The sequence below is a fragment of the Sorex araneus genome, chromosome 6 (genome assembly GCF_027595985.1).
Source record: "Sorex araneus isolate mSorAra2 chromosome 6, mSorAra2.pri, whole genome shotgun sequence".
Taxonomy (NCBI): Eukaryota; Metazoa; Chordata; class Mammalia; order Eulipotyphla; family Soricidae; genus Sorex; species Sorex araneus.
Genome location: NC_073307.1, coordinates 60,218,386 through 60,229,723, shown reverse-complemented (window position 1 = coordinate 60,229,723; position 11,338 = coordinate 60,218,386). Strand labels below are relative to the sequence as shown.

Sequence of the window (11,338 nt, the reverse complement as noted above, 5' to 3'; positions counted from 1 at the left end):
CCTGTCCTGTCCCCATCCCTGTCCTGTCCCCGTCCCGTCCCCATCCCTGTCCTGTCCCTGTCCCTGTCCTATCCCCATCCTCATCCTGTCCCCGTCCTGTGTCTGTCCTGTCCCCATCCCCATTCTGTTCCCATCCCTGTTCTGGTTCTGTCCCCATCCCCGTTCTGTTCCCATCCCGTCCTATCCCTGTTCTGTCCCTGTCCCATCCTCATCCTGTCCCCATCCCTATCCTGCCCCGGGCTTCTCCATCACCCTGAGCAGCAAAGCAGAGCCACGTGGTGCTGAGGCGCTTCCTCGAGGCTTCTCCAGACAGTGCAGGGAGGTTGGGGCTGGTGGCTGACTGTGCCCCCGGCTCCCCTCCAGCCCTGCACTGCCTGGGAACCTTCTCCAGGCAGCGCCCGTTTCTGCCCCACCCCAAAGGCCCATCCCCTGCTTCCCCTGGCATCACAAAGACCAAAAAGTGGGGCCCCTGGGGGGCCAGAGGCTCCCCCTCTGCCCTGCATTGGGGAAAAGGAGACTCCTGAGGCATGAGGCGTGTCAGGGGGACTCAGCCCTCGCAGCCCTCTGGGATGAAGGGCTGGGCCCTCACTGGCCACTGGTGCAGGGTCTGCCCCTTTGGGGCCGTGTACAAGGCAGATGCCCATCAATCCCAGGCCAGGCTCCAGGGCTCCACAAAGCGCCCATCCGGGGAACAGGTGTAGCTGCCAAGAGCGAACAAAAACTCTCAAACAACAAACAGTTAACACCGCCGTCAACACCAATTAGCCCACAGACAAGCAGAAGCCTATTAAGACTGGCCTGGCCAGGTCCACACAGCCCTGGAGCCCAGCTGGGACCCTTGGACACCGGACCCTGGGTGGGAACCAACCTCTGGAACATCTGTGCTTCCATTTATTTTTGCTGTAGCTTATTGGATGTTTTAGGCAAAAGTGATAGATTGGGCCTGAACATTAAGTAAGGCATTGAGTGTGTTTTGGGTTTTTTTTTTTTTTTTTTAACCCCATTGCTTTGGGAGCTGTCTTCTCATTTAGCAGAAAGCAAACATTTTCCTGAGCTCCCAAGAGAGTGCCAGGCTCACAGCTCTGGCCTGCTCTGGCCAAGAAAACACTGCGAAGCAGATACTAGCAAGTCCCTAAGTCTTGTAGGCACCACCTGGACGCCCCAGCAAACAAGTCTGTCACAAGTCACAGTCCTGCCCAAATACCCCAGCACCCAGTCCCCAGGCTCAAGGCTTGATTAAGAGGCCGAAGCAAGAAATCGAGCCAGCACACAGATTAGATTTTCTCCAATATTTTATTTATATAGAAATACTTAAAAAATGAAGTAGCACCATTACTTAAGTTTTACCTTTATTATGTAGAACTTTAAATGTCAGAAAAATAAAACTCTTGATACAATTTCAAATCTTGTCTCAGCAAATATAATATTAGTATTTGACCATGAGGTTAAAGACCCTTTATCATAAAATAAAATATACTTTGTTTTTTAAACTTTGCTCAGTAAAGTACATTTAAGCTCAAGTAACATCAACTACATATACAGAAACGAGTGATAAACAAATGTATTAAAATAGAAATACTAAAACTAGAATGTGGTGCAACAGAATTCTGCTAACTTGCACTGAATTCTATTTATACAAATGTTAGAAAGCTCAAGAGTTCCTTTTGACATGGTTATACGTTTCCGTGTTTTTGTAATAATATAGAATAAAATATGCTTGTATCACCAAATAGAAAATATGCCAGGTGAATCAGAGCTAGATATGTCTGCACCTATAAAATCTCCATCCCAACAGAATCCTGTTCAAAACATTACACATTTTATGGTTTGTAAATCCGTCACAATTGTGTGATTATTAAAATAATACAGTGTTCTTTGCCATAAGGCCATATTAAAATAAAAAGATTTAACCCAGCTACAAAAAAGTTCACTGAACTTAAATTAAAATACTTGTAAACATCTTTGCAATATGAAATATAATTTTTCAAGTCAAAAAAGAATAAAATACTTCAATCTGTATTAATGCAATTTCTCTTTAAAACTTTGAAATGTTTTTTTTCTTTTCTTTTCTTTTTTTTTTAATATATAAGAGATATGTTACAGTTTCTTTCCCGTTAATAAAGCTGCAGTACCCTGGCTTCACAGGAACTCGTGGGCCTCACACGAACATTCCAACAGGATCCGCTTTGTTCAGGTGTCAGGGGCCGGCCCCGGAGACCCGCAGCGCCCACAGCCCGCAGCGCGCTCGGTCCTCCTTCTAGGAGAAGCTGGGAAACTCTCGGGGCTCTCTTCTAGGGACGCTTCCCGCCGGGGAAAGTCCTCGCCATCGCCCTCGCCATCGGCGGGGACACAGCCTGCTCTGAGCTGGTGCTGCGGTGCCGGTGCCGGGGCGGAGCGTGCGGGGGGGGGGGGCGGGGCGGGCCGGGCGCCACACGTGGCTTCAGGAGAAGATGCGGATGGCCTGCGTGACGGCGGCGTGGCACGCGGGGCACTCGGGCTGGCTCTTCTCGCAGATGCGGTTGGCGCACTCCATGCAGAAGAGGTTGTGGCCGCAGGGCACCAGCGCGGCGATCACCTCGCTCTCGAAGCACACGGAGCAGTCGCGGCTGCCCTTGCGGCGCAGCCCCGAGGACGAGGACGACGAGCTGGAGGAGGAGCTGGACGACGAGGATGAGCCCGATGTGTCGGGCTGCTGCGCCCCTAGCCCGTTGGCATAGGCGGCGTAGGTCAGGCCCCCGCCTCCCGGGTCGCTGCGCACGCGGCGCGCCAGGTGGTGCTCGCCGGCCCCGGGGGCCATGTGCAGCGGTGGGGACAGGCGCGGGCAGCTGGCGCCCGGGTGCAGCCGGCGGTGCACCAGCAGCCCCAGATTGGCATTGGTGGGGGCACCGGCACCGCCCCCGGGGAAGACCACGGAGGAGGAGGACGCAGACGAAGAAGCGGAAGAGGAGCAGGACGAGGCCACTGGCGCGGCGGGGCCGCCCCCTGGAGACCTCTCGAACTGGGCCCAGAGCAGCGGCGCCCCAGCAGGCGGCGCGGGAGCCGGGTCGAAGGCGGGCTGAAGCTCGGTGCCAGCGTCAGGCGAGGGTGCTGGGGCGTCCCCGGCTGGGTAGGCGTAGCCGTGCCCGTTGTGGCCGTCGCCCTGCGCGAAGCTGAGCGCGGGGCTAGGGGGGCTGTAGTCTGCCAGGCGCGGGGTGGCAGCGGCACTGCCGCCTGTGCCCCCGCCAAAGTAGGAGTCAGTGGAGGCGCTGCCCAGCGAGCTGGAGCTGTCGTTGCGGTAGCTGGAAAAGGCCTTGCGGCTCGGGGTGGGCGTGGGCTTGCTCCACAGGCTGCCCGGGCCGGCCCCGCCGGCGCCGTGGTGCAGCTCGAAGCCCACGTCCGTGCCGTTGGCGTGGAAGTCGTTCTCCTCCGTGAGCTCCACGATGCCGCCCGTGCGCAGCGCGATGTGCGCCTCAATCTCCTCGCGGGCGCGATCCACGTTCTCGGGCATGCCTGTCACCTCGAACACGGGCTCCTTGTCGCGGCTGGGCGTCACAATGTACGTGTGCGTCTGCTGCTGGATGCGCTTGATCGTGGCACCCTTGGGCCCCACCACCAGTCCCACCACGCGGTAGGGCACGCGCACCTGGATGGTGGTCTGGCCCGGCAGGTTTGGGGGGCCGGGCACCGCGCCGTTGAGGGCCGTGCTCTTGTTCCGGGAGGCACGAATCATGGAGAAGTGCTCTGCGGCTGAGATGATCTCCCTCCGGGCCATGGCCACATCCTCCTTCCTGCCCGTCACAACAAAGACGGGCTCCTCCCCGCGGACTGGGGTCTTGATGTAAGTGTTGGTTTTCGCGCGCAGCGCTTTGATTTTACAACCTGGGTGGGGGGCGGGTGCAGGAGAGGGAGTTGGAGAGAGAGACAGACACGCCCATTATCCCGGGGCCACCGTGGGGACCAGGGCGGCGGGGGCCGCGGGACGCACGATGGGCGGAAAGGGGGCGGCGCCCTCGCGGACCCCGGAGCCCAGTCTCGCTCCGAGCCTCGAAGCGGGTTCCTCCCGCGAGGCGCTCGCCTGCTCGCCCGCAGTCGCCCCGAAAAAGTGCCGCGGAGGTGCCCCCCGGGACCCCGCGGGGCGCGCCGCCCGCCCTGGGGACGCGACACGGGCGCTGGGGCACAGGCGGCCGAGGTGGCGATGTCCTGGCCCCGGGACCCCATTGTTCCTCGGCTCCATTCCGCTGTGCAGAAACCTAGCAGCCTCCTCCTGGGGCGCCGCACTCCTCCTCCCCCTCCCGAGGAACGAGCGGGCCCCTCCCCCCAGCACCAGCATTTAAATCCCCTTTCCCGGGGTGGGTGCGGTGGGGGGCGCCGGGGGAGCAGGCGGTGGTTTTAGCAGGAGCCAGGGCGGCCCGCCCCGGCCCAGGCGCGGCGCCCCGAGCCAGCCCGCCTGCACTTTCTTTGTCTGGGGCGCTGGCCCCTCGCGCGGTTCTTCCTCCTCCTCCTCCTCCTCCTCCTCTTGCTGCTGCCGCTGCTGCTCCCGGCTCTCCGGCCCCCGCACCTCCCCGCGGGCGGCGGCCAGCGCCCCGGTCCCTGCCCAGACCCACCTTGCCGCCCCACGATCTCGGCGACGTGCTCGGAGCTGGGCACCGGGACGCACTCGGTCATGTTCACGCTCTTCTTGCGCGGCTCGCTTTCATAGAGCGCGGCGCCCTCGTCACTGTCCAGCCCGAGCAGCGAGAGCTGGTCCAGCGCGAGCTGCAGAGCACGCTGGTCGTCCAGGGTCTCGCCCCCGCCGCCGCCCCCGCCGCCGCCCCCGCCGCCGCCGTTGCGCTCCAGGTCTGCGAACAACGAGCTGGGCATGGCTCGGCCGTGCGCCGCGCCCCCGCCGGCCCGGGCTCGGCGGCGAGGCGCTGCGGCCACAAAGGCAGCCGGGAAGCGAGTGGTCAGGGGCGGGGAGGCCGGCGGGCGGCCGAGGGCTCCGTGGCCTCGGCCACGGCGCGGGGCAGCGGCTGCAGGCGCCCCCGCCGGGGTTCCCGCCCCGGGCGCGGCAGCGGGCGCGGTGGGGGCGAGCGGGAGCTGCGGCCGCGCGTGGCCCCCGCGCCGGCTCGCTGGCCACAATGCCGAGCGCCGAGCGAGCGGCGGCGACAGCGCGTTGCTGCTCGGGCCCCTCCCCGCCGCTCCTCCCCGCCTCTGGACTGAGCGTCCGCAGCCAGACGCGCCGGAGGGGGACCGGCGGCGCAACGTCACGGCGGGAGCTGACACTACAATGCTGCTGACACCCGGGCGGGGGGCGGCGATTGGCGCGCGCCGGCGGGGGCGGGCGGAGGCCGCGGGCACAGCGCGCCCTCCGCCCCTCCCGCGCGCGGGCGCCGCTCTTTGTTGTCGCTGCGGCCGGCCGGCTCAGGACCCGCTGCCCGTGCCCGGAGCGAAGCGCGCGCGCCCGGCCCCCGGGCGGGCCCGTTAGCGTTCTCGGACCGTCTATTGTCCGCGCCGAGAGCGCGGGACACACGGGCGGGCGCGGCCCCCGCGGCGACACTCGGTCCGCGCCCCGCACACGCCCCGGGGACGCCCGCGACCCCGCCCGCGCCCCTCGACATGCGCAATGAGCGCGGCGCGCCGGCCCTTTAAGGCGCGCGCGGCCCCGCCCCGCCGCTCTTTGTGAGGCTCCCGCGGCGGCGGGTGGGGGTGGCGGCCGGCCGGCGAGCTGCGGCCCTTACCCGGCCGTCCCCAGCCGCCCGCGAGCCGGAGGGAGGCGGCGAGGCCGGCCCGGGCTGCCCGCTCGGGCCGCGCGCGCTGCGCTTCCTTTGTTCGCGGCGCCGGGGCTGGGCGGCGGGCCGCGCAGCGGGACGTCTGCGGGGCACAATGGAACCATGTGGCCGCCGGCTCAGACCCGCAGGCCCGGAGACAGGCGATCCCGGGGTTGGGGGCGGGGTCCCCGGTGTTCCCTGCGCGACCCCGTGGGCAGCGGACCAGCGCCCAGCGCGGGGAGGGACACTCCTCGCCCCGGGCGCGCGCAGCCCCGAGGATGGGCGGGGACCAGGAGAACCGGTGAGCGCGGGCGCGGCGGCTCACCTGGAGCTGTCTGGGCCCGGGGTGCTGATTGTTCCCGGGGGAAATCGCGCCTCCCTGCGCCCCTCGCCTCGCCCTCTCCCAAGAGGAGCCGCTGCCAGAGCCCTTTTCTCTCCACCTGGTTTCGGGACTCGAGTGTGACCTCTGAGGAGCAGGAGAGGCTGCCCAAAGGAGGCCACAGAGGCGGGGGAAAGGCACCCGAAGGCTCCACGTTTGCACTTTGCCCACAGGACAGACTGAGTTCCTGCCCCAAAACCGTTCCATCCCCAGAGGCTGAGCTACCTCCAGATGGGGCCACCAGGGGCCTTTTCTTCAGAGACACCAGATGAGGCAAATTCGGGCCTGGTGCCCTTGCTGAGGCATGTCCCAGGTAAAGAAAGTCGCTCGTGCTCCCAGGGGTTGCGAGCCCGAGCCCAAGACACACCTGTCCCCGCACCAGCGTGGATGCCCAGGCTTCTGTGGTCTCCCAGCGGAGGCAACACTGGGGCATCAGCACATCTGTCAGTGTCCTTCCTCGCCCAGGGGGGCAGGACCTGTCAGGTTTGCTACGGGCCAACAGCTCAGCCCCTGGCCACGGGATTTATAGGGCCCGCCCAGCTGGTCCCGGGGGCCCAGTCTCCCACAGACACCTGACACCCCAGCCAAGCCCAGACCAGTCAAGCAGCATTTCCCCCCTGCACCCCGAAAGTCAAGGCCAAGTCCTGATGGGCTCATGCTCAGGCGGGGTCTCCCTCTGGGAAATAGCACCCCTAAATCTGGATAGATAAGTGGCTTAGGAACCAAAATGGCCCAACACCAGCATAGCTACCTGTCAGCTGTGAGCAGGGAGGGATGGACACAGCAAGTCAGATATACGGCAAGACACCCCTCCTAAGTACAGACAAAGAATCAATGAAGGAGCGAATGGAAGCCAGAATGAGAGTGGTGGGTCAAAGAGCAGAGCCCAGGGCACCAGAAGGGAGGAAGCTGGGGGGCCTGAACAACTGGAAACGACACTGGATGGTGAACAAAGTGGGGCTGTGCATATGCTATCTTAGAGGTGCACACACCAGCTGACCGGTTGCCAGGAAGCAGGGAATCCAGCCAGGGCTGAAAGAATGGAGAAAAAACAGAAGTCTGGACAGGAATCCTCGGCGGCCACCAATTTCCCTCCCACCTCAGGGTGGGGAATATTTAGACGATGACCCACTATGGTGAAAGGTGCCTCATAAACAGAAAAGATCTTACCAGAACATGTGTGTATGCAAGTGTGCACACGAATGGGTTGTGCAGCTGTGATGCCAGCACATATGTGAATGTGCACATGCAGCTGTGACTGCGTGGATGGATGTGTGCCTGCAGATGGGCCTGTATGTGACTGTGTGTGCAGGTGTCTGTGCATGTGAGTGTGTGCCGGGCAGTGAGGAAAGTGTAACTGTATACTGCTTTAGCACACACACAATGTACATATGCATGCACATACATCCTGTGCACACACGCTTCCCGGTACTTCCCTCCGGGCAGGACACAGTGCCTGGCGGTGGGTGAGTGGTGAGCTGTGACTGCTGTGAGCGGGGGCTCTGCAGCCTGCTGAAGGTTGCTGTGCTCGGGGAACCATTTCGGAAGTGTTTCCTCTGGGGGCCGGGAAGCCGCGCCCATGCTTTCCTTACTCTCTGGGAGCAACAGCCCGCTTGAGGATGGGAGCCAAGATGAGCAGGGAGTGGGCAAGGAGGGAGCCACCTTCCCCTGGGACTCTGCCCTGGCAAGCTGGCCAGTGCTACACACCCCTTCGTGCCAAGCGGGAGTGTGGCTGAGGGGAGAAAGCAAAGTCCCAGAGAAGTTCCTGGGAGCCCAGGCAGTAACCTCTAACTCACCACCATCTTCATTGATGCCACCACAGATGCCAACCCGACCCTCAATAGCCCCATCACTACCGCCACTGTGGTGTAGATGCCAACTCCGACCCTCCACGGCCCCATCAACCCCACCACTGCAGTGTAGACACCAGCCCCGATACCTCCCTCTTCCCCAAGGTTACTGCCATGACTCTCACCATCACTCGACATCATCTCAATATCTCAACATCTCTCATTGTCAGCAATCCTGACCTCTTAGGTGTCACATGTGCCCCAAAAGTAGGGTGTTTCCTTGCACCCCTTCCTGCAGCCCCCCCTGGAAATCTGAAAGTGGGGTGTCTCCTCAGCACCCCTTCCTGCAGCCTGCCAGGAGGCACAGGCGTGTTAGGGAAGAGTCTGCCTGTCTCTCTCTGGTCCAGTTTCAGTGTGTCCATGCCTGTCTGGAGGGCCTGTGGGGGCCGCAATGGGCAGTGCCATGTGGGCAAACATGACATGAAGCCCTGGCAGCAGGGGGCAGCAGAGCAGCCTTGGTTCCTGTGTTTAGAGCGCAGGGTGGAGCAGATGGAGGTGACTGACCATGCTCACTGACCCGTCAGTGGCATACAGACACCACTGTCCTGCTGTCCCCAACTGCAGGCCTCTGTGTCTGTAGGAGTGCGTCTGTGGCTGTGGCTGACAGCTGCCTGCCCATCACGTGCTGGACCCCAGGCACAGGGGCCTCTGTTATCCCACAGCCCATCTGCACAGGGGCCAGCCAAGCTGCCCTTAAAAGGCGGGGCATGTCCTTCCCTAGATGTCACTGAAATCTTCATCCCACCTGCCTCTCTGGGCCATGGCCAGCAGGGCAGCCTCCAGGGCACCACAGGACCGGCTACATGCACACAGACACAAAGACGCACAGAATACACAAAGGCACTCAAGTCACAGACACACAATACACAAAGACACGTTCAAGGCAAGTGATAGACACAAAGACACAGTGCGTGCTGCTTCCCACCCTTTTATCTGACAGGTGGGTTGGGGTCCTGAGTCCAGCCGGCGAAGCTCGGGGGACCGGGCAGTGCTGGGAATGGAACTGGGGCACCTGCTGCAGAGTCTGCGCTCAGTGTGGAGAGACCCCTCTGGCCCTGCAGGGCTACTGCTCCCTGTCCAGAGAACCCACTGGGGACAGAGGGCTCTAGGCCAGTCCCTCTACAGGCCCGTGGGGGCCCAGGATCCGAGGCCATGCTCTGCCTTCCAGGAAAACAATTCCCTTACAAGATGGCTAGAGTAATAATTACATCTTGAGCTATGAATTTTCATCTACAGCAAGAGACTCCACAATTTGAAGCAGCACTTTCCCAGAAGCTTCTTTGAATTCTTGCTGAGTTACTGTGAAGCCAGAAAATCCCATTTCTGTCTCTGGATCAAGCCTGGCCTTAGGCACTCCCCCATGGACATGGCACACAGGAGAGCAAGGGCTACACTTGCTCCCAGGTCGCGGCAAGACGTGGGACCAGCTGTGGCTCCCTCCTTCCATCTGATCCTGCTGCCTGCTTCTGGAACATGTGTTCCGTGACTATGACCTCAGACATGGGGTGCCAGTGGCTCGAGCTCCTAGAGAACGATGTAGAACAACTCAGTACCTGTTTCTGTGAAATAGAGGCCAGGGAGCTTTCCACCGCTCTCCTAAGTTGCCGACTAAGCAGTGCCCACTCACGGCACAGCACCTGAGGGTGAGCTTCGCACGCCCTCTCCAGCCACCGGGTGATGTTGAGAACAGAATGCGGGTGCAGCCCATGTCACTGCTCACACTGAGACCCAACCAAAATCCACTGCTTCAGAGATGACCACAAGTTAAAAACAGCCAAGCCACACTATGGCCCTCGTCTGGGTTGGCCACATGTGGCAGCATGCAGGAATTCAAATATCGCAGAGAAAATGACCATGACAGCCGGCCAGAGCTATAGACTATTTTTTTTTTTTTTGCCACACCCAGCAATGCTGAGTAGTTCTCCTGGCTGTGGTCAGGGATCGCTCCTGGCAGGCTCTGGAGGCAATTTGGGGTGCTGGGGATCGAACACAGGTTAGTGACGTGCAAGGCAAGCGCCCTCCCCGCTGTTACATTGCTCCAGCCGAATCTGCTTCTCTAAAGGAGGTGCAGGGTGGTCCTCAGCTTGCGCCTGTCTGAAACGTCACTGACTTAGTGGAGGGGCCACCCACGACCAACGCAAGGCTGGCAGAGGGCTGGAGCTCAACTTCTGCCTGGTGCTGGTCTCTCGATGCTAGAAATGCCGAGAGCCCAAGAACCTGAAACACGCTGAGGGTGACAGCAGGGGACAGCGCCCAGCCTGCCAGGTCCCCTGACCACTCCCCATTTTTATTTACACACTTCCTGCTGCAGACCGGAATCAAGCACCAAGACACTGGGGGAATGTTCCGTCCAAAGGAACTGCCAGGACTTTTATTGACAATGCACATGACAGCACGGGAAAGCTCAGTGAGGCCACGTGCTGGGGGAGGCAGGAGCCGGCCCGAAGCGGCTGCTACTTGTTCTTGCTGAGGGTCCTCTGCTTCTCCGCGTGCTCCACAATCTTCTCCTCCACGTACAGCCCCTTCCGCTTCCGCACAGCATTCATGTACTTCCGGGCCTGGTTCTCAGAGTCCGCCTTCTCCCCAAAGTGCAAATACTCCTCCTCGGTGGTCGGCACCCAGAAGGGGTCACTGGGGATGATCTTGTAAGAAAAGGCGGAGAATGCACTGTTAGGCTTAAGTTTAGACCTTTGCTTTAGTTCAGACCCGTCGGCCGAGGTAGTGAAGTGACCGTGGCACCTGCCTGAGGGATGCCACTGAACACACAGGCCGTCATGGGGGGATCAACACAGACACTGGGCCATCATTGGGGGGACACGCGAACCACGGGTAGTCACGGGGGGGGGCACAGTGGGGAACATGGGCCATGACCATCATGGGAGGCACATGGACCATGGGCCATCATGGGGGGGCACACGGACACCAGGCTATCATGGGGTAGGGGGAGGAGCACGCAGGCCACGGGCCCCAGAGCACACCCTCGGCAGCGAGTCTGAAGGAGAGAGACCCTTGGGAAAAGCCCCCGTTGTCCCAGACACGGTGGGATCAGCATCTGCCTCGGGCCTGGCCAGCACCTCGAGCATGTTCTTGGTTACTCTGCACTGGGCATCAAACAGGAGAGGGAGCTGTAGGACTGGACTCTGCCCTGGGCCGGTGCCTGCCTGGTAGACTCCTGGCCTCTGTTGGGCCCAGAGCCAGTTGGTCCTAGTCTGGGGACAGTTTTCACAGAGGTGGCTTCTGGGAGGGATAGAAGGGAAGGCCAGCCCTGCTCAGGTGGCCGACAGCAGAGGCAGACAGGGCCCACTTGCCCCCCTCGGGACATCTCCCCGATTGCTCGGTCAGGGCCTACAGCCCTTGAAGGAGGGTGGCAGGAGAGAGAGACG

The 11,338-nt window shown here is 61.3% G+C and overlaps 2 protein-coding genes across 2 annotated transcripts in view; both read right to left on the bottom strand.

The window, feature by feature from the left end:
- Positions 1-1,274: 1,274 nt before the first annotated feature.
- MEX3B (mex-3 RNA binding family member B) lies at positions 1,275-5,541 on the bottom strand. The gene is made up of 2 exons (XM_004617610.3): positions 4,584-5,541; positions 1,275-3,858 (listed from the first exon to the last, which is right to left on the bottom strand). The coding sequence occupies exons 1-2, from the start codon at positions 4,837-4,839 to the stop codon at positions 2,441-2,443; spliced, it is 1,674 nt and encodes a 557-aa protein (XP_004617667.3). The 5' UTR covers positions 4,840-5,541; the 3' UTR covers positions 1,275-2,440.
- Positions 5,542-10,295: 4,754 nt separating this feature from the next.
- The window catches only part of EFL1 (elongation factor like GTPase 1), a 48,386-nt gene continuing 47,343 nt past the window's right edge, over positions 10,296-11,338 (bottom strand). Inside the window, exon 20 of the mRNA XM_004617540.2 lies at positions 10,296-10,597. Within this exon, the coding sequence (XP_004617597.1) occupies positions 10,409-10,597 (189 nt within the window). The 3' untranslated portion in view covers positions 10,296-10,408. The remainder of the gene's footprint in view (positions 10,598-11,338) is intronic.

Coding starts and splice junctions, on each gene's coding strand:
- MEX3B (XM_004617610.3), bottom strand. CDS start 4,839: ATGCCCAGCTCGTTGTTCGCAGACCTGGAGCGCAACGGCGGCGGCGGG. Junction 3,859..4,583: donor CGAGATCGTGGGGCGGCAAG/GTGGGTCTGGGC, acceptor CCCCCCACCCAG/GTTGTAAAATCAAAGCGCTG.